Below are 22,108 nucleotides of genomic sequence, written 5' to 3'. Positions count from 1 at the left end.
TCAATTATGAAATCAATATAGTTTCAAAAAAAAAATTATGAAATCAAGAAGCTATTTGTAAAATATTCTCTCTGATGTTAATTCTAATTTTAAAATTAAACGTAGAAGAATTTCTTGACCTGCAATGAATTTTCATTTCTAATCGGGTTAGAATCACATAGTAAATTTTGTCATATGGCATAAATATGTTTTTAGCCCTTCGAAATGTAGCAAATGTTCGTTTTAGTTTTTGAAAAGATATTCCTTAGTTTTTAATTATTAGTAAACAGTCAATTTGGTCCACTGGTCATAGTCCACCCCTAGCACACATGGGCCAAGGCCAAATAGCTCACGGGGCCAAAAGCCCCTGAAACCCATGTGGGCTAGGGTCAGCCCATGAGCTCTTTTTTTGGTCGAAGCCCATGAGCTCTATAATGTCAAAATCTCTCTTTCTCTCTCTCTCTCTCTAACCTCGAAACTCTAAAATCAGATATAGTGATACAGCCCAACTTGAACTAGTCTTGGGCTCTTGGCTACCTAAATGCGTCTGGCTGACGCAGCGACATCCAATTCGTTGTGGAAATTTAAAATCGGCTAAACCCTATCGATATGAAACTCTTAAGTCGGCCCTAAACTCTACAATTGTCATAAACTCTAAAATCGAAACTAAACCCTAATTTGCACATGTGTGTTTGTGGCGCAACGGTCACCTATGAAAAAAATTTGAAACTCAAATCAGTTCGAAATTGAGTAGAGTACATATTAGTATATCATTATCAGTGTGTACCTAAAATGTGCATATGTGGCTACTCATTTAATCCTTTATAAGATTTTTTTTTGTCAAAGACATATAGAATAAAAACTTAAAGGGTTACCAAAAATATGTTAAACAGATAAATCTGAGATCAAAGTCCGACCCAAGTAATTGTGCAGAGTAACTAAGATTTTGGATCATGAAATCAAATTTAGTACATCAATTTAATCTCGTTAAATTTAGTAGTACATCAATACTTACAATTTTGTATTATTTACATCCACCCCTCCTTCCACTTTTCCGAGCCTTTCCACAACCAGCACCACCTGCATCTCCGCTGGTGACTTCATCCTCGCGGCGAGTTCCGACCATCCCCTAAATGTTGTCTTAATGCATGCTCAATCTTACTTAATGTTGTCTCGTTACATGTGTGGCTGATTTGTTATGATGGCTGCCCCATCCTAATAGATTCGGCAATTTGGTAACAACAACAATTTGGAAGCAAGTTCACTCAGTGAATTAAGTGTCTCCTTCTTAATTTGCATTCATTCTTAGAGCATCTCCAATGCAAGGTTTTTAATTTTTATTTTGGAGTTAAGAACTAAGAACTTTACTATTGGAGGAGCTGACATTGACTCTTTAGTTCTTAAAAAATAAGAACTCAGTTCTTATATAAGGAGTTTTACTTTTTGAGTTCTTAGCTTAAAATATTAATTATTTCTCTCTCATTCAAATTACTTTATTACTTTATGAGTTTTGTTTTATTATTTTATGAAAATAAAAAGTATAAATTATGTGGTTGGTATGACCAAATGAATAGTGGTAAGAACTAAGAACTCATGGTTTGAACAAAATTGTTTGAGAGTTGCTTAAACACATGTGGCAATACGGGCCCACATGAATAGTGTTAAGAACTAAGAAATAAGAACTAGCATTGAAGATGCTCTTAGTACGAGCCAAATCACCTTTCAATTTGTTTGGCACATTTTCCTTTTTCTACCTAGACACACTACCTTAATTAGCCTTTAAGATCAAAATACGATTAATACTGTGGTTGTGAAACAATGAAGATAATAAAGCACAGCACTGCGTGTGCTTATAAATGTCAAATTTAGTCAAGCATTTTTTATAAGAAAGAAGAAAAGAACATTGTATAAGATGGAGGGAATAGAACACAGGACAGTGGAAGTGAATGGCATCAAAATGCACATTGCAGAGAAAGGACAAGGCCCTGTGGTGTTGTTCCTGCACGGGTTCCTTGAGCTGTGGTACTCTTGGCGGCACCAGATCGTGGCTCTGAGCTCCCTCGGATACCACGCGGTGGCTCCGGATCTGAGAGGCTACGGTGACACTGCTTCAATAAGCAGCTACTCGTGCTTTCACTTAGTGGGTGACATTGTTGCACTGATAGACCTTTTGGGTGCCCAACAAGTGATCCTGGTGGCTCATATATAGTTGGGGATCCATCATCGGTTGGTACCTCTGCATGTTTCGCCCTGAAAGAGTTAAGGCCTATGTGTGCCTTGGTGTTCCTTTATTCCGCAGAAACCCTCAACTTAGGACTCTAGATGCCATGCGCCAAATGTATGGAGATGACTATTATGTCTGCAGATTCCAGGTTATTTATAATATGTTTCTTATGTGTTAAAATTGATTTAATATGAACCAAAATATTATAGCATAGTCAAAATGTAATCATAATTCTTTGTGTAACACAGGAGCCGGACGAAATGGAGGCTCAGATGGGGTGTTGAAAAACTACCTTACAAATCGAAAAACAGGTCCTTTAATCTTTCCCAAAGGAGAGTTTGGAACTGGATTCAATCCGGATACCCCTAATACCTTGCCCTCTTGGCTCACACAAGATGATCTTGCTTATTTCGTGGCAAAATTTAAGAAAACAGGCTTCATTGGAGGGCTCAACTATTACAGAAACATTAACCCGTAACGAACTTTCAGATTATATATGTATTTTATGAGAATGGCTTTCTTATGCGATATATTTTATGTGCTTCACTAAAACAATTAATTAGTTGTGTTTGTATGAATTTAATTTGCAGAAAATGGGAGCTGACAGCACCATGGACTGGAGTGAAAATCAAGGTGCCAGTAAAGTTTATCACAGGAGAGTTAGACATGGTATATACTTCGTTTAACATGAAGGAATATATCCACGGTGGAGGCTTTAAGGAGGACGTGCCCAATCTTGAGGAAGTCATTGTGCAAAAAGGAGTGTCTCACTTCAATAACCAAGAAACACCCAATGAAATTAACAATCACATATACAACTTCATTAAAAAGTACTAATCTGAATACTATTAAAATGATATTGAGATCAAATATAAATTAAAATCGATTATGATCGTTGGCAAATACGTTTATGTAATTTTTAATAATATATATTAAGCTCTTTTGTATTTGGAGAAAATAAACTCTTAATATATTAGACGGTCAAGTTGTCTATAACGTGTTTTCTAAATAAAAAAAAGCTACGCCGGCCTGGATTGTTGTCAATTTGACGGTATTTTTATCGGGATTTGTTCCCGTTGAATTATCAACGAACTCAAAATTTAAAATTGCCGCCGGGTGAAACGTGACAAATTTTTAAAAGTTCAAATATCAATTGCCGACAACTTTACCAACAACTATATTAACACCCCAAATAAAAAGAAGAAAAAAGAAAAGTTCGGATATCGGTTGCTATCAACTTTACCAACCATATATTTTTTGTGTGGAGCAATTTAAATAAATTATTCAACTTAATTAATAATATTTAGTTACATAAAGAAAACTGTAATACGAGCAATTTAATACCCCAAATAAACTCTAATATTATTTACATAGATGTTTAAATGACCAATGAGAAAGTTTGGGTTAAATAACTCATCATTCAATCAGATAAAAGATAAGTGAGTTGAAATCTCTTTATTTTATTTATAAAAAATCATATTAGTCCATTGAACTGTGAGGTAGTAACCCACATGGATCATTTAGACAACCTTTCATATGTCTTGACACAATTATTTCTATGATTATTTTTATAGTGAAAAACCATTCTAATATTTATTTACCTATTTAATTACACTATAGTAATTATAATCCAATACTGAAAAATATTGTAAATAAGGTTGTTATATCTAGTAGTAACGAAAGGAAAACACCTAAATTAAAATGCATTCCGACATTTGGTTTGTTTTTAAAAACCGTGAAGGGAAGAAAATGTGTTGAGCCCCTCACCTAATGCATTTGAAAATGCACCGTCACACTCTTCTTCATTTGCTTTAAGAAAAGGAAAAAAAAAACTCTTCATTGTATGAATGAAGCAATATATCAATTTTATCTCTGTAAATTAAAATAATAAATTATAAATATAAATCATTGTCTTCTTCAGCTCTCTTTTCATCTCCCATATTCGTCGATTAACATAAATGAAAAGTGTTGAATCCGACATTTTTTTAACACTCAACAAGTTGAAGGAGTTCATTAAAAATATGGACTAGATAGAATAGATAATGGAAGAAAAGAAACAAGTGAATCGACCGCAGGTATTAGACTGATGGAAAAAAGAACTACGTCTACAATACAATTGTGAGACATGTATACAACAGTTACGAGTTATGAGTCATGTCGCACCAGTCATAAGTTCAACTAACAGAAAATTAAGCAAATTGTGCGACGCTGATATATAATGAATAAAGGTGCCGGGAAGAGAGATGGACAGAGTCAGAGAGAGGAAGAGAAGTGATCTGTGTAGTGTGGGAGATTTCTTATATGAAAGAAATTATTGTACAATTACAGCTTATTTTAAAAGGAGACTATCTACAGGACACCAGAAGCACAAATATGGAAAATGCTCCATTTAGTAGGGATTAAATACCTTGCAATATACATTACCTTTACACGGAGCTCTGCCAAAAATGAAAGACCAAGATTCTATATGCCTAACTTCGTACACAACAAAAGACAGCTATTCATTCAATCTTTTCCAATATATCCAACCTGGTTTTCCTCTTCCATCCTTTCATAGTAGCAACAAGGTTGATCAGTCCAACAACCTGGCTTTTACTGTATTCCTGCAAGAGATGGGATGTTTGGTTAAAACTGAGCAATCAGACAGTATAACAAAGCGGTAGAAACAGGATAATCTTACCGGGTGTGCTCGTGCCCAGTGTACATATTCCGTCTCGGGAAGGTAATAAGCCTGGTTTAAATGTACAAGATATCCGTGAGTGACAAACATGTAAGATCCCAATATATAGAACAGGTTGGACAGCAACACCCAAACTAATTCTACCATGTGGACAAAACTCTTCTGTTTTTGCAAACAATATATTGGGAATGTGTTTCGATGTCCTTTGATCCTTACCTTAATGAAAGTTTCAACCATTTGCAACTTGGGCTTCACATTCAACGACACAAAATGATGTAGCCCATTGATCAAAACCTAAAAAGGGGAAAGACAGAAATCCATACCCAAGAAAGAAAAAACAAAGAATTACTGAAGGAGCAAGAAGGTTCAATATATATAATATATTGATCATTTGTCTGCAGCTTGGCATCAACAATTCATATTCATTTCATTACAAATTCAACACTACTAAGACTTTATTACCATTAAGATCTGAAAATAAAGTACGGTTGAAAGCTGAACTTCGAAAAGTACTTCAGATACTGGCAACTTTTTAATTACATAATTTAACAGTGGATTAAGATTAAATTAGTTTATGCCATAATTGTTAATATAATAATCTACGATATGAATCTTAATCCTAAATATTGAGGGCACTAGAAAAAAGTGATCAGAGTTGAGAAATAACCTGCAGATCCAATGACATGAGAGCTCGTCCTTCATCACTACATCTCTTCACCCGTGAAAGTCCTTCAACAAGAGCTTCCGCCACAATTTCAAGCCCATAGTCCAACAGTAAGTCTTGAATCTAGGCATACAAAACAATATTTGTGAATCTAGGTCGTGTCTACACACTAGGAACAACTTTTCAACTTTTTTCCTATTAAAAGCAATATTTCCAAACACAATTATGTACTTAATGTAACTGTTAGAAATATCACGTAAAACCACTCATGTGTCCTTTACCCAATAGCTTAAGCTTTTGGGATAATTGATTCATGACATGGTAGAGCCTCTATGACCCAGTAGTCAAGAGTCCGATCGTTGTTGCCCCAGTTATTATAATTAAAAGTTGAATTTCAGCACAAGGTAGGTGAGTTTGTACATTGTACACGCTTCAAGCCCAATGAGCTCTTTCACGAGGGGGGCGTGTTAGAAATATCATATAAATCCATCTATGTGTCTTTTACCCAATAACTAAAGTTTGTGGGGAAATTGTGTTAAGGTCCACACATTGACTTGAGATATGACCAAAATAGTCCTTATATACGGTAGAGCAATCCTCGCCCCTAAGTTAGCTTTTGGGATAAATTTTAGGGCTTTAGGCCTAACTCATTCTAATAATAACAAGTTATGTATGCACTTGACAAGCATGTTTCATGATAATGAGTAACAGCAATACCTCCGTACGAATTCCACCATGTGCAAGTCGTGTTTTATAGTGCTTAAACTCCCCCAGCAACAAATCAACGTACCTAACAATACAATAAATTTAAGTTAGCACTTAATTTCCTACAGAAACAATGCCAGCTTATTTCCTGGAAAAAAGTTGTCGGGAGAAAAATGCAAAAAAAGAAGAAAAAGATGACGTTACATATCATGTCCATAAATATGGTTGCCACTCAATAGCACCAATGGAACTAAATTTTTTAAGTTATACTATCTGGTCCAAGGATTTATTCACAGGCTTTTTCATGAGATAAAGTATATTATGCCAACATGATTAGACCCTAAACACAAGTATTGGTATTAAAAGCATCCAGTAGTGATGTTGTAATCCCAAATTCAAACATCTTTCCTAGGAATTTGTAAATTGTTATTCTTCCAAATTTCGATCACATAGACAAATACCCAGGCGTTCATAATCTAAAAGCCAGTAATCTAATATCTCAGTATATAAAATTGTATAAGCACATTAGCACATGCAATAAGCTGCTCATCTTTGAGAAAAAATGAGCAACTACCTAGACCTAATGTAATCAACTATAAGTGATAAAAGAGGAAAAAATAATAACTTGGCATTCAAATATAAAGATGATCCAGAAATACAAACCCATTATGCTCCATCCCAAGTTCTTTTACTTCCCATTTACAATTGGCAACACGATCAACATACCTGTAAGAAGTTGACAACAGTGTTGGTTAATAAGCTTAAGTTAAGACTTGGGACCATAATAATAAGACGAGCATCAAGAACTAATTTCTTATCATTATTAATTGTGTCCGACACCCGACATAACCATTTCATTGTAATTGGTAACACTATTTTGTACCCTTCAAAAAATAACAACATTTTTATTGCAAAACAATTTTGAATATTTCTTCCATTAAAATGATAGGAAACTTAAATGAGGTTGGATTATTGATACTAATACTTTTGAATTAGGGTTGGGCTTAACTTCACCCCAAAAGCTAGCTCGTTAGGTGAGGATTGGTCACACCTTTATAAGCACTACTTAGTCATATCTATAACCGATGTGGGATCTAAACACACACCCCTCACCTAGGACTGGACATTTAGAACAAGGAGATTGTAGGGCTCGTCTTTTTCTTTTCTTTTCTGGGAAGCCACTAGGCTAGGTTGAATACACTGGGAAAGCCACAGGGATAAGTTGATTTTTGGGATCTAGAATAGGCTCTGATAGACTGATACCATATGAATATGTGTTATGACCAACTTAAGCTCCAAAGCTAGTTCGTGTGGTAAAGTGGCCAAGCCTTTATAAGCACTACTTTGACCATATTTCTAGTTGACGTTAGATCTCAACTGTTAGATATTGTTAAGTATCTTAGAGACTACAGTCAGCCACCGCCGCCGGATTCCAAGCCACGCGCCTCCCATCTCTCTGCGTGTGAAGTCCACGCGCCGCTATCTCTGCTGCTTTGTTTTCACTGGTCCTCTTTGTGTATCAGCCAGATTGCGCCGCTCTCTCCGCTGCTTTGTTCTTGCTGGTCCTCTTTGTGTATCAGCCAGGTTTGGTTTTAAGGATCCTCTGTTTTGATGCGTGTTGTGTCGTCACAGTTGTGATCATCCGGTCTTCCTCTCCCTGTTTGGTTTGTGGGTTTGCTGTTTTGACCCTGTTTGGACGTTTCTCGTGCCATCTCTCATTGTTGGCCAAGTTTGGTTTGGTTTGGTTTAGTTTAGTTTGGTTTGGTTTGGTTTAGAGTTTTAACTCTGTTTTGACGCTCAGGTCCGCATTGGTTTTTGAGACTTGAGTTGTTGTTTGCGTCTCATTGTTCGAGATGCTCTTGTTATATTGATCTTGACTGACTTTATGCAATTTGGTTTTGTTTGGTTTTGAAGGTGACAATGTCACCTTCGTTTGTTTTGTCTCGATTGTTTGGTTTTCTGGTTTTAGGGCTTCAGCTGCGAGTTGCGCTTGGCCCGCTCTCTAGTTGAGAGTTATTGGTTCTGGTTTTAGGGTTCAGCTGCGAGTTGAGCTGGTCCACTCTCTCTAATGTTTGAGAGTTGTCTGTGTCAAAGTTGACACCATTGTTTGTCTTAGAAGCCATCAATCGATCGACCTCAAGTATGTTTTATTTCTGTGTGGTTGTTGGGGAGTTGTTGCTTCAGCCTTTGTTTTTGGGCGTATTGTTGCCGGTTTTTCGCCCTTGTTTGCTGGCTCAGCTACCCTACGACACTCCAGAAGAATTGGTTTTTGTCTTGCATCAATTTCAGCCAGATCAAGTATGAGAAGTTGTCTTTTGCCTGCCCATGGATTTACTCGAAGTTTGAAAGGTTATTCAATTCAGAGATTCGCCAAGACTGTCATTATTAAGGGATATCTATTAAGATAATTTTCTTTTTGGGTTTGATTTGTTACAAGCTTAAAGCTAAGTAAGCTTTAGCTTGAGGGGGAGTGTTGAATATCTATTAAGATTTAGTTTATAATTAGTCTTGTCTCATTGAGATATAGTTTAGATTTGTTTCTCTATCTTAGATTAGTATATCTTAGATTAGTATCTATTTAAATAGAGATGAGACTTGAATTTGATAAAATAATACTTGTATTTCATTGATTAATACTTGACTGAAAACTACAATATATATAGACTAACAAAGAGATAAAAAGAAACTAAATCTATCTAAACCTATCTCTATTTAAATAGATATCATCTCTATTTAAATAGATACTAATCTAAGATATACTAATCTAAGATAGAGAAACAAATCTAAACTATATCTCAATGAGACAAGACTAATTATAAACTAAATCTTAATAGATATTCAACATCAACAAATACAAAATTTCACCTAGTAAAAAAGACTATTAATATACAACAATAATATCAACAACCAAGTTATTTCCTATTAGATGGGGTCAACTCAATGAATGGGTCGACACCATAATGTTCAGTCAAAAAAAGGACTAATAAATAATATGCTTGGAAAATTTTATTTCTACCTAACAGATATTTTTGTAGTTCAAACCAAGACAAGATAATGTTTAAGCTCATCTCAGTATAATACAGTTTCCCTTCTCAAGTGATTTTGGGGTGTATGTCAATTCAATAACACAGAACTCAAATACATTAGTAACACTTCCAAAGCAACCTTGTGACTCCTAGCTATACATTTGTCTTACCCATTAATGTGAAGCAGCAGTCTCACTGTTGTACGATGAACATGCTCTGTAAGATCTGGCACAGCATCAACCTAAAGATATCCTTATATATTAAAGATCGTTATTATCCCTATTGGTTTTTTTGTATAAAAAATGCTAAAACAATTGAATGAACTAGAAATAAACAATCAGAAAAAAATCTATAACCTAAATATCCAATCTGAACAAGATCTTGTTAGGTAAAGGATTTGAGGATAACTCATATGACAAATTTGTTTCTTTTAGGGGAGGGGGAGGGGTGGGGAGGGAGGTGTTAACAAAATCCTGCTCTCTCACCACAATCCTAAGACATGATAAATAGTTTCTCAAACTTTCTATAGCCACCACATGTAAGCACCATATGTAAGGGAAATCCAAAGTATAACTTTTCACAATGCAGTGCTATTTCATGTCGTGTTAGGTAAAGAGGACGGGAAAAAGGTTGCAGACTAGCCCCCAGTTTAGATACATAACATTAGTCCATTTCCACTACCTTCTTTCTAATTCCTTCCGGCCAAGCACGAATCACAATAAATATCAATATTAGCAGGATTTAAACTTTACTAATCCATAACATTTCAAATCTTTGTCAACCAATGTCATATGTCAAATAGTTAACAAAGAGAACTTTCTCTTCAACCACTGTAATCTAAATATTAAGATTCCACATACCAGATGAACATAGAAATCCTCGAGTACAGTTGAATTACTTTGCAAGAGCATTGATTGGAGATGAGCTTTGGATCTATTCAGTATTCGAGCAACAAGAGATATAGTGTCAACAGCCACACATCTCTCCTGAAACGTCAAAATAAACTTGTTAGAATATGCATATAATACACAGCTTAATCCCCTTTATTCAAAACTGAAACTACACAAATCAAGAAAATGTGAGTTTACAAGCCACCGCAAAGTACAAACTCCAATTGCATAAGAAAGGGGGAAGTTTTCCTTGATATATGTTAGAAATATAATAATATAAAACCATTTATGTGTTCACCGAATAGCTTAAGGTTTTCGGATCATTGGTTCATGACATAGTATCATAGACTCAAGACCAAGTGGTCAAAAGTTTGATCATTTTTGCCCCCATTATTCTAGTAAAATGTTGAATTTCAGCACAATGTAAGTGGACTTAATGCATTGTCCACGCAAGAGGCAATTGAGCATCCAATGGCGAAGTTTGCACATTGCTGCCAAGTAAATTAAGGCCAATGGACCTTTGTGTGAGGGGATATGTTGGAAATATAATATAAACTCATTCATGTATTCACAGTTTCACACAATTGGTTCATGGAAATATATAACTTTATATATGTAACTTGTCTTTTCTACGATGTAATTAGTCAATAAATGAAGAAAATAGCCACCAAATGTGGTAACATGGGGGATAAGATGCAAGTTGCAGTGAAAAATCAGATATTAAATATATTCTCCACTAAATTTGAGTGTAGTATTATGTCTGGGGCCAAATTTTAAAAAACAAGTTTCCACTATCCTGTTGGAATTTTCTAAATAATCATAAAAGGAAAAAATTATGAACAATTTTAAGTAATTGATTAGCAGTGAAAGAAATTTACAGTAGAGGGCATCACAACTTGGGCCATGTGTATGTAAACTAATATTCATAAAGTGTGTGCGGAGCTTATTTCCAAAACAGGACATCACATGAATACCTTGAGACCCAAAGAAGTCCCTGATGAGTGACCAACATTACTATTGGGAGGGTTCATAGGCGTGAACTCTGCATGTACAAATGAAGAACTTAAAGATGATGGTGAAGACGACTGAGGTTTAATCCACTCTTCACAATCTTGATTTATTCTAGATAAGGCTGTCCTCAAGCGATCTGTGTCACAATTCAATAACTAATTATCAATCAACTCAAGATTGGATGTGGCTACTAATTTTGAGTATGCAATACACTACGCCACTTACAATTAAGAGAGTTAGTTGAGCTTTTTCCACTTGAATTAGTGTTCTGCTGACCAAATGTTTCATATATAGAATAGAAAAAAATTTCAAACAACTGGCATATTCCCTGCAGAAATATACTGGATCAGGAAAAAGAATTCATGGTAATTAAAATAAAAACCAAGCATGTATTAGTATCTGTAAAGTGAGAAGAAAAGAGGGTAGCCTACCTTAAAGAATTCAACATTGACTACTTCTAACTTCTGCATTAGCCTTGCATATTTATCCATAGACCTTACATTTTAAGACACACAATATCTCATTAAATCCATTAAAAATAAGAATAGAGAAAAACTATATGGTGGACTATAATTGATTTTTAATCCAAAATATAAAGCAATTCACCTTAGAAGACATAAAGAAGATCCCGTTTGTGTTGTACTCTCTTCATCATTACCATGAGAATGATTTCTTGAATGATGGGGTTTAGAAATCCGACTTGGAAGTTGACTGTCTTCATCAATAAAGTCAGCAAGAAGATCCTCATTTTCATCTTCTGAAACAGAGTTGGCACCATTCAATTGATTGGAACCATTCTTTCTAGGGGAGACTTTATCATCATGAATGTTGTTGGTTGAACCTCCATCAAGTTCACCATAGGTTGATCCATTAGGTTGTGAATGACCATGGCCTTCTTTGGAGGTTGATAACTTTTGCAGAAAAGGGTTTCCATTTTTAATCCAATGAGAGAACCCACTCTTCCTAGAACTGGTACGTACCATGCTTACTGATTTATCAGAATGGATTGCGTTGACATTCATTGATTTACCACTGGATAAAGAAATCAGAGGTGCTCCATCACCAATCAGTCCAGCAAAACTGATAATTTGTATAGTATCCGGAGGTAATTTTAACCAAGTTTCTTTCTCCAAAACCATTTTTAGTGCCTATAAAGAGAGAAAGCAATAAAACAAGTTAAACCATTTATACAAAATTATGAATTGTGGAAATTGTTCAAGTACAGGGCTTGGCATATTAACAAGCCTAGACAATAATAAAGCATTTAACATAGGTGACAATTCAGCATTGCAAATTTGGAGTGCCTGAAAGGAAAAAGAAGTACGATTTATTAATTTATTCCCAGTAATTGCTTATTTTAACATCACAAATTTATTTTTTAGCATTTTGCAATAGTTTCAGCAAAGTAATTGTAATAGCACCGCAGTTTCCAGGACTATGGACCTTCTGGTTCTCCAAGACTACAGAAAATCTGCAAAACCATTAATGACATAGCTGCCATATTTCACCGTGGAAAAAATGTTATTGTGAAACATTTATGTATCAGAAAATACCAAAAAAAGCTATAGTTTTGATTTTCTTCTATTACAATCAAAATTCATCAGATGAATACCGAACCACAAGTGCCAGATATCCCAGCATGCAGAAAACACAGCAGAAGTAAATAAATGTAAAATTAATAAGACAAAATTATTGCATTTACATCAATATATAGTTATTGATATCTGGAACACCATCACCAGCTTAGAGGCACCATGCAGCCACAAGAGACAACTAATGACATTGTACTTTACGTATCATACAAGGCTCAAAGGCAGTGCATAAGAAATCATAACCAACATCATAAGACTCTGACGAGCATGAAGAGTGAGAAGCCTTAAGGTCACTTACATGTACATTTTGTCGATGAAAAGCTATGAAATAGTTTTCACAAACAACCTTCAACTTCTGCCTGAATTCAACTGCTTCAATTCCACAGAAGGCTTCACCAGTCAAAATGAATACACTGAGATCTTCATAATTTTTCAAGAATTGATGAATGCTTGCAGAACAAGATGCAGCAGAAGAAAGCAATACTGACACACGACTCGCAGTGAGATGCCACAGATTCTTGCGTCCTCTTTGCAGGGTCTGGGAAACAAATGTTGTGGCTTCTTTGCGAAGATAGTACCATGGGGATTCAATGCTTGATACTGAATTTTCTTCCTGTCCAGCCTCATTAACTGGACCGTGAGAATCACTGTGTGGTGAACCAGCAGTTACAGTAGTTTCAGTGATTGAACTGATTGTCGAAGATTCCTTCCCAGAAGAGGAGCCTTTTATTATATCTCCAGAAGTGGACATAGAATTGTTGCAGACTCCTATATTTGAATCAACTTCCTGAGCCTCACCTGGACTACAAGAAGTGTCTTCATTGCACATATTCGAAGCTTGTGCTGCAGAGTCCTGAGGGTAAAAAAGCAACAGCAAAATGTATGAGACTGAATAGCATATAACAAATAACTATATACCATGTAATCATGATCTTGAATAGCTTTCTTCTAAGTCTCAAGATTGGATACATATTGAATGTGACAAGACTGAATAGTGATATACTGAATTCATCTCAAGAATTTCTTTAAGTTTCATGTTGAGTGAGATCTTTTCTGGATATGAACAGCTCATAAAACTAGAGATTAAGTTGTAGGATAGAAACCCAATAATGACTTCTATCTCTAACCATTGCAAAAAACTAATTCAAAAAAATACCAAAATTGACCTAACAGTCTAACACCAGTCCACGTGAATTTTTTTTAGGGGTGCAAGTCCACATGAATATTTGATCACATAAAGCAATGAAAACACGGAGGGAAAATGCATAACAAACGCGGGAAATGTATCATTAGGAGGAACTAGAAATTTACCTTCCTCGCTAGCTGAAAATCCATAATTTCATGGTATGAACACATAAGGTCAAATAGAACAGCCAGTGTCCTTAATAAGCACTGTCTAAACTTAGATTCAGGTATTTGAAGGCATAGATCACTGTAAGTGAACCTGGAATCGAAACAAAAACTGAGAAGGCAATTTAATGTGAAAATATAGATATTAGTAATTATGAGGATGGTAAACATGCTTGCAGCAGAAAAAAAAAGTACCTACTATTTTGCGCAAGTCCCTCCTCATCCTACATAAAAGATCAAAATAATTAAATGAGTCCTTGAAGTCATGGTTGGAACTTGGAATAGAAATCAAGCAAATTAAACTTTAATGTGAATCATTTCCTTCGTACATTTTAGACAATATTATGTGTAGGAAAAATATTACAGAGTAACCAATTGAAGAACTCTATCAAGAAGTTCATCTTTGGTTTTGTTTTATCCTATGACAATTTTTAAAATAAAAAATGGAACAAGTATTTTTGTTTCATCTTTGGTTATTGACTTATTGTGTGTTTAGGTGGAAATCTCATCTCTTGGAAGAGTAAGAAGCAAAGTGCAGTTGCTAGATCAAGCACTGAAGCCGAGTTTCGTGCCATGGCTCATACTACATGTGAGCTCTTGTGGTTGAAGCACCTACTTGAAGGGTTGAAGTTTTTTGAGATTGGTCTAATGGAGTTCGTATATGACAATCGGTCAGCTTTCTACCTTTCTTCTAATCTGGTTTTTTTTATGAAAGAACGAAGCATATAGAAGTTGACTGCCACTTATTAGAGAGAAGATTCTTTTTGGAACTATCAAGAATTTTTCTGTTTGCTCTAAAGTCCAGCTGGCTGACATTTTTACCAAGTCTTTACAGGGTCCCAGAATAATATATATATATATATATATATATACATACACATATGACAAGCAGGATGCATCCAATTTATATGCTCCAACTTGAGGGGGACTGCTGAGATATGTCATAAATAGAGTTATAGAGAGTAAATATATTTTGTCTATTGTATCTTTGTTACTACCTTAATAAGGACAGATAGATCATTTTCTCCTTTCCTTATTTTAGGTGATTGCTAACCCTAAATTTATGGGATTCCTCTTTATATATTGTACTCTGTCTCATAGTATAATCAATAAGAATATTTCATTCAAGTCATAGATGTGTTTGTTCCATTTTTATTAAATAAATGCATCTACATGTTTGTACTGTATATGCTATTAACAATAATAAATGATTTTTGCAAGTCAATAATATAATTGTAATATATGTTTATGTTTTCTTGTATAAAATTCCCTAAGCCATGTTGTGTCCTATATTTTTTTAAAAAGACACCATAACAAGTCATACGCATGCCCCATGTCATGTTCGTGCTTCCTAGAAAGTAGAAATCAACTATCTAGCCTCCTAAATAATTTCAAAATCCAGATTTTACTGAAAAGAAGTTAGGCAAGAAAACATGTTGGCATACCTCGTGCACAATAGCCTTTAACACTGAGTGTGTTTCTGATATAACTTCTTGCATGAAGAAACTCTGTATCTTCTCAGCAAGACCAGTGGTATCCCCTATTAATGCATACGCATCAATTACCTGTATCACCACTTCTTATCTTACATCACTTATAAAAGATTTCCAACAATCCATTAGCAAAGATCTCATGCATATATACCATATAATGACCCGTATTGAATGTTGCTGGTGATTAACTGCATCAAATAAAGACTTAAAAACTAGCTAAAGCTCCGACTTCAAACAATCCTCAGTGGAAATTAAAACACCCTAACATATTTAAGTGCATGAACATACATAATTACATATAATCAAAGGCAAACATCAATGTGTTACAGTGTATTTGCCAAATACAAAACCTGGATAACCAAGTACACTGAGGATTCACCAATCACTTCCCATCAGGTAAGTTTTAAAATCGATGTTTAGAAAGCACTTCCCATCAGATCACGTTTCAAGCCATAGCTAGTTCAAAAATTCAAACAAAAGCCAACACAAAACAGGGTAACTGAAAAACCATTATTTCGTTCCCCTCCTCCTATATATTTGAAATGCAACCCATCAAAGAAAAAAACCTCACCAAGATTCACCAATCAATATTTAATATTTAAAAAGTTTAGTAACTAAGTGTAATTTGAACCAGTTAAATTTTAGATAAGTTATGAAACGGCTCTGTAAGTTGAGACAAAATCAACAAGTATATATGCTTATACTAGACACTAAATACTCAAACTTTGCTCCATTTCAATAGAAACTAAACCAATTTCCAGCCAAAAAATGGCACTCACTGTAATATAGCCATCTTCCTTAAATTCCTGACATACTTCCAATAAAAGAGCATCCAACTTCTGTAAAGTTCTTCCTAGCCAAACCTGCATTAATAATATGATATAGAAAACTTCAACAGTTAAATACACAAATACTCTACATTGTTATCATGAATATGTACAGTAACACAAGTTCAAGTAATGCATTTAATCACACGCGTTACAAATATGCAAGGAAAATCTTACGAATATAGCAGTGTTTAAGTAATATATCATGTTTAATCTTTTCAAATAGCTATTCAATATTTACCTCCACACCACGACTCATCTCTTGTATTGCTGAAAGCTCTGACAAACTGTCTAAGAGTTGCAAGTACTCTGATAGGACTTGAAATGCCTGCATCATGATCAACATAAAAATAAACATATCAGAAGATGGATTAGCCAAAAAACAAGGAAAAAATATTGTAACTTGGCTAAGTTCTTGTGAGTAATTTGACCGCAATCTGCATGTTACAACATATGCCCAAACCCACCTTCCAATAATTTCCTTCCTCCACAAGGGATTCTAGCATTGATTGCATGTCCAACGAACGTTGAAGTTCAGTCAAGACAGGAAGCATGTCCTATGAATGGGAAAACATACACTTAAGAAGTTACAACCAGAAGCTATAGACTAAGGCTTGAGTCATGTACTTTATGCAATCTCCCCAAAAAATTTAGTCAAAGCTAAACTACTTTATATCTCATAAAACAACTCATGAATGACTACAAGTCAGTTTTGTTAACACATAACGAAAGAGATCATAAAAAGGGGGAAATAAAGCATAAAGATTATAAAAAGGGAAAAGTGTTGCCAGTTCAAGGATAAAGAGAGACAAAAATACCATAAGAGCTTGTTTCTTTTTTGAATAAGAATTCACAATTAGATCTCGTGAAACCTCATTCATAGATGATGTCAAGTGTCTTCTTCCATTCTGTAAACCGTTGAAAAGAATTCAGTAGGAGCAAGATAAGGCAAGAAGATAACAGTAATACTTGGCGCAATTACGATGCTTACCATACAGATGACATTTGCAATTCTCAAGTCTTTCTCCAATTCTCTGACCAAATTCATCCCCTTCACTGGCCAAAAGCAAGTATCAGCTCCTTAATCTAAAGCATTATATGAAAAATCAAGTGATCCAGAATGGCAAGTTTCTAACTGGAAAAAAGTTACAAGCACCCTAGTTCCTAATTTTTCAATGAACTTACACCAAAATTGTTGATTATTTAAAACAGAAATGATACTACATTCATCAAAATATATCAACTCATAATGCTATTTAGAATCAAAAAGCGATTGTAAGTCAACTAAAGAGTAGCTAACTTTTCAAAGAGCAAATGATAATGGTGGTGATGACGATCCCCAGATTATAAAAACTTACAACCTTGAAATAAGCAAGTAAAATTTAGTGGATAGCAGAAAATAAAGGCTAAAGAAACATTTAACATACATAACCTCATGTACAGAAACTTGCACAGAGGAGGTGGCCAATTCCCTAAATTCATTTGTTCAACTTACCCATTACTTCATGATGTTCCATAACATGGCGAGATAAATGCTCTGCTACTTTATCCAGTTGTGCCAATCTAAGGGCAGCCTATATGAAAAAATCGAAGACCAAGCATCCCATCAAGAGAACAATTTTCAAGATTATATTGTCTCATTCAATCAAAAAATAAGATTAACACAAGCAAAAATTATAATGATATTCTTTAAGCATGTGCAGCAGCAAGCATGGTTGTTAAACTCGTATTACGCGTTAGATCTAAACTCGCTTTTTGAACTTGAGTAAACTTGGATGAACCTGGGTGAGCTTGCAAGAACTCACGAGTTTAGAGTTGTTTCGACGAGTTCAGCTATTCATGCCTTAAAGGATTAGAGGTGGAAATATAAGAACTCTGAAGTCTTATATTTCCACCTCTAATCCTTTAATCGATGAAGAGAATTGCACTCCCCCAACAACACTCCTAACCTATCCATGCCACTAAATGGTTCAAATAAAGGAATGGCTCTCCAGATTCTGTATCTTTTTCAGCCTAACAGTCACCCACAAGAAACTAAAAGATGCCAATTTGAATAAAGCATCATCAGAAACAGAAACTCATTAAACAAAAGATAACTATTACTTCTAATCAATAAAGAGGACACGTAAATTCAGTAAATGTCATCAACTATTCAATTGTAACAGGAAAAAACTAATAAGTTTTTCCAAGCTCATAATATGATGGATCCCATGCAACTATTATTCGTTAAGCAGAAGAGTGACTCGGCAGAGAACATTCCACCTTAAAATATAAGAGTTAAGACATTTTTCCAGTCCACTGACATGAATATTGAGGAGTATGAACAGTACCTGTTTTTCAAAATAAGATAGCTCATTTTCTTCAGCTGGAATGTGCTCCAGAACATGCTTAATAGGATCAAAATCCTGCATTAAGATAGTTATAGAAGACTTTACTAACAAAAGAACAAAAGGAAATTTTTCCGAAACAGAATTCTTAGTGATTAAATAAAGTAATTTGTTCAATGAATGCAGCCATCGAAGTATAAATTTTTAAAATGTTAGCATGGGGAACAAAGAAGTAGCTTTTTCTCAATATTTGTAGCACTGCTTATGTTACTGGATGATAGCATCATATTCCTATAATCAGTAGAAAGATGAAAGAAATAACAATGTAACTTGGGAGTTTGTTCAGTAGTAGTAAGTATTCTACTAAGGAGAAGCTGTTATAAGCAAAAAACCAGAAGTGGGGCAGGAGAAGAAGTAAATTATGTGTCTCATCTGCAAATGATCCAAATGAACAAAAGGAAATTTTTCCCAAACAGAGAAATTGTGATTACTAATGGATATGGATTCCCATTCCGAGGAGTTCAAGTTCTAAACTAAGGGACAGTCAAACATTAACGAACTGCTAAAGGGATAAAAGCAAGTAGCACCTCCTCATAAAATTCATTCTCCAGTTCCTCCACTACTTGGCCAGGTCTGCTTCCATATATTGAACTCAGTTCTTCTGAACTTGATGAAAGACTATACCTCTGATGAGGAGGTAATCCTGCAAGAGCACGAGCAACAGCAGCTGCAGCAGCGGCTCGAGCTGGAACCTGTTTAACAAGATTCATAAAACATGAATATGACTCTAAACTAACTAACAGACTTACAGACCAAACAGGAGTCATTCTGTGAACACCAACAAGAATTGGAATATCAAAAGAAGGATAACCACAGAGAAAAGGTTCACTGGTAAGCTTCAGTATGAAACTGCAAGAAACATTCAAAAAACTTGTAGGTCACCTCGTTATCAAGAGTTCAGGATGATCAACTTTGTGAACAACAGCATGAGACTAGTGCAATATCAGACTAGTGCGATATTAGAAGAGTTAAAATAAGGCTAGCGCAATATTGGAAAGGGAAAAAAAATCTGGACAAAAGTTGCAATGACAATATGAGAAAGGGCCATGCTTTAATTGTGAAGAAAGATCCAATCATTAAATATAAAAGCAAGGACACTCACTAAGATCAATATAGCCACTGAAACTGAAGATGAACAACATGGAAGTAAAACATACTCAAGATGTTATTGGAACTCAATATAAAATAAAATATAAGTACAATCACATCTTTAAGACTCTCCAGGGTCACATCTAACTAACTGTTTCTCATATCATACGAACTATAAATGGCTAATTCTAATGAGAGCCCAATCTTTAAGTCACCTTACCAAATTCCTTTTAGCAAATCATTTTCACACGCAATCTATAAACCTCTTCAGAATACCTAATACAACTCTATCCCACTTGTCACCATTCCTGCACCCAAAACTCAAATCACCTACTCCAGAGGCACACAAACAAATTATTCAGTATACCCTACAACCAAAAGGATCTAAAATATCCACGGCACTCCGCAACGCAAGTGCTCTTACATATAGCAAGTACGTGACCAAAATCATTCTATAATCTCATTATCACGCGATATCCAACTTTCAACCGTCTGAAGCTCTACGCTATCAGCTCGTGAATTTCAGCTCAGAGTCATTCGCAACCATCGCAACAGTCCATCATAAAATCCAAAACTCGCACCAAATGCATCAGAAGCAGAAACACAGTTAACGCATAACCTACACTAACTTAACCATCACCGGAGAACACCATTCAAGTTCAACAATCCAATCACACGGCATTATTATTATTATCAAGAACTAACAGCACACTGGTTCAAAATCAAACATCAAATTAGAGCAAAACGAGCGCGCAATTGTGCATCAAAACGATGAGGATACTGATTCATTTACCTCAGGCCGATCGGAAGCGGGAGGGAGCAAGCCGAGCGATCTGGCGGACCTGACGGAGCTCAAGATCTTTTCACCGACTTTAGACAAATCCATTGCTCCTCCCTGTGAGAGCAAGAAGAAAGGAAGCAAGAAGAAAACCCTAGAACTATCGATCCCTCCTCCTCCTCCAACTCCAACTCCTCCGTCACTCAAATCGGCATCGAAAATGAACGGATTCCCCAGCACGCTTCCAAATGGAAACAAGTTCGGCTGCATCTCAGTTCATGATCATCGATTCGGTGGTTCGTGGCTGAGATCTGATGGAAATGGAATGTTGACGATGGTTCGTGGACTTTTGGATTGGTTATGTGGTTTCGCTGTTGAACACACACCGTTTTTGCTTGCTACAGTGCGTGAATGCGATCGTTGGTGACGAAAAGTGGGAATTGGAGAATGGCTCTGGTGTGGTTTAGTTTGATTGCTTTACCAGGAATTTACGTTATTCAGAGTGAGATCATGGAAGGAAGTAAAAAATAAGGGATATTGAGATCAAAACTTGGGTTAGTTTAAAGTTATCAAGGTCACCATTGTCCTAATCAACTCGTCAAAGAGTGAATTCGCTCGAGCTTGTTTGAGGAAGGAAGTAATGACACCACATAAACTAGATAGATAATTTAATTAAGCGTTTCTATGAATATTTATCCAAGAAAAAATTGCAAAAATACTTATTGGTAAGATAATTTAAATAATTTATTAAATAAGTTTCGAATAAAAGATAGTAATTTAAGACAAAAATTGGAAAAATATTTATTTTTCTTTCATTTGACTATTTAAAAATGTCATATGCATATAGGTTTCTAATGCCTATCCTAAAAAAAAAAATATTGGTGAAAGATGTTATTTCAAGTGCTTATAAATCAACTCAAAATAAAAGGATAATGAGCTTAGGTAAAACTAGCTGTATTTAGTACTTTAAACACGTCACAAGTAAAATTGAAGAAGTGAAGCTTCAATCCAAGGCGATATCTTAAACATAAAAATAGTATGGAGTAACTTCATCACGGGGATGTTGGATCACTCGCTTTGTTGCCAAACAAACCAATCCTAACAAGGTATCCTTCCATAAGAGCAGTATTAGGGAATACAATCATCTTTCTTGTCTTCCTTGTCTTCATCTTTAACTATCACTGTCATCGAGAGCATTAGAGCCTTCACAAGAGGAAGCCCTAGTAAAAGTGGATGAACTTTCTAACTCCTTATGAAAAAGGAAAAGGCTTTTAAAGAAGTAAACTATGAGTAAATACTTCAAAGAAATGTCTTAAGTAGCAATGGTGGGTGCAGACAGTGTCAACCACATGACAAAACTAAGTATGTAAATGTATGGTGTAAGAAGGGGAAAAGGCTCACTTCAGAGGGACG

The 22,108-nt window shown here is 35.2% G+C and overlaps 2 protein-coding genes across 5 annotated transcripts; one reads left to right on the top strand and one right to left on the bottom strand.

Moving 5' to 3' along the window:
- The first annotated feature begins 1,818 nt into the window (after window positions 1–1,818).
- LOC130747202 (uncharacterized) lies at window positions 1,819–4,383 on the top strand. The gene is given in 5 exon segments (XM_057600061.1): window positions 1,819–2,185; window positions 2,187–2,351; window positions 2,452–2,479; window positions 2,482–2,677; window positions 2,794–4,383. Coding segments are annotated over 5 exon segments (930 nt in total). The 5' UTR covers window positions 1,819–1,891; the 3' UTR covers window positions 3,041–4,383.
- Window positions 4,384–4,475: 92 nt separating this feature from the next.
- On the bottom strand, window positions 4,476–21,333 carry LOC130747201 (uncharacterized). 4 transcript variants are annotated; one of them, XM_057600057.1, is made up of 25 exons: window positions 20,711–21,332; window positions 19,356–19,520; window positions 18,772–18,846; window positions 17,937–18,015; window positions 17,433–17,497; window positions 17,260–17,349; window positions 16,909–16,998; window positions 16,683–16,769; window positions 16,394–16,477; window positions 15,567–15,686; window positions 14,317–14,345; window positions 14,083–14,215; window positions 13,070–13,624; window positions 11,786–12,327; window positions 11,611–11,674; window positions 11,405–11,507; window positions 11,143–11,315; window positions 10,139–10,264; window positions 9,449–9,519; window positions 6,916–6,978; window positions 6,265–6,337; window positions 5,551–5,670; window positions 5,100–5,177; window positions 4,884–4,934; window positions 4,476–4,806 (listed from the first exon to the last, which is right to left on the bottom strand). In XM_057600057.1, the coding sequence occupies exons 1-25, from the start codon at window positions 20,963–20,965 to the stop codon at window positions 4,705–4,707; spliced, it is 3,393 nt and encodes a 1,130-aa protein (XP_057456040.1). In that variant the 5' UTR covers window positions 20,966–21,332; the 3' UTR covers window positions 4,476–4,704. The 4 variants fall into 4 exon arrangements, 3 of the variants coding, with proteins under 3 accessions (XP_057456040.1, XP_057456042.1, XP_057456043.1); XM_057600059.1 differs by lacking the exons at window positions 19,356–19,520; window positions 20,711–21,332 and having other exon boundaries at window positions 17,433–17,492; window positions 18,772–18,809; XM_057600060.1 differs by lacking the exons at window positions 18,772–18,846; window positions 19,356–19,520; window positions 20,711–21,332 and having other exon boundaries at window positions 17,433–17,527; window positions 17,937–17,989.
- Between the last annotated feature and the right edge of the window lie 775 nt (window positions 21,334–22,108).

This window comes from Lotus japonicus, chromosome 3 (genome assembly GCF_012489685.1).
Source record: "Lotus japonicus ecotype B-129 chromosome 3, LjGifu_v1.2".
Lineage (NCBI taxonomy): Eukaryota > Viridiplantae > Streptophyta > Magnoliopsida > Fabales > Fabaceae > Lotus > Lotus japonicus.
The sequence above is the reverse complement of the archived record's forward strand: the minus strand, read 5'-3'. Positions and strand labels throughout refer to the sequence as shown.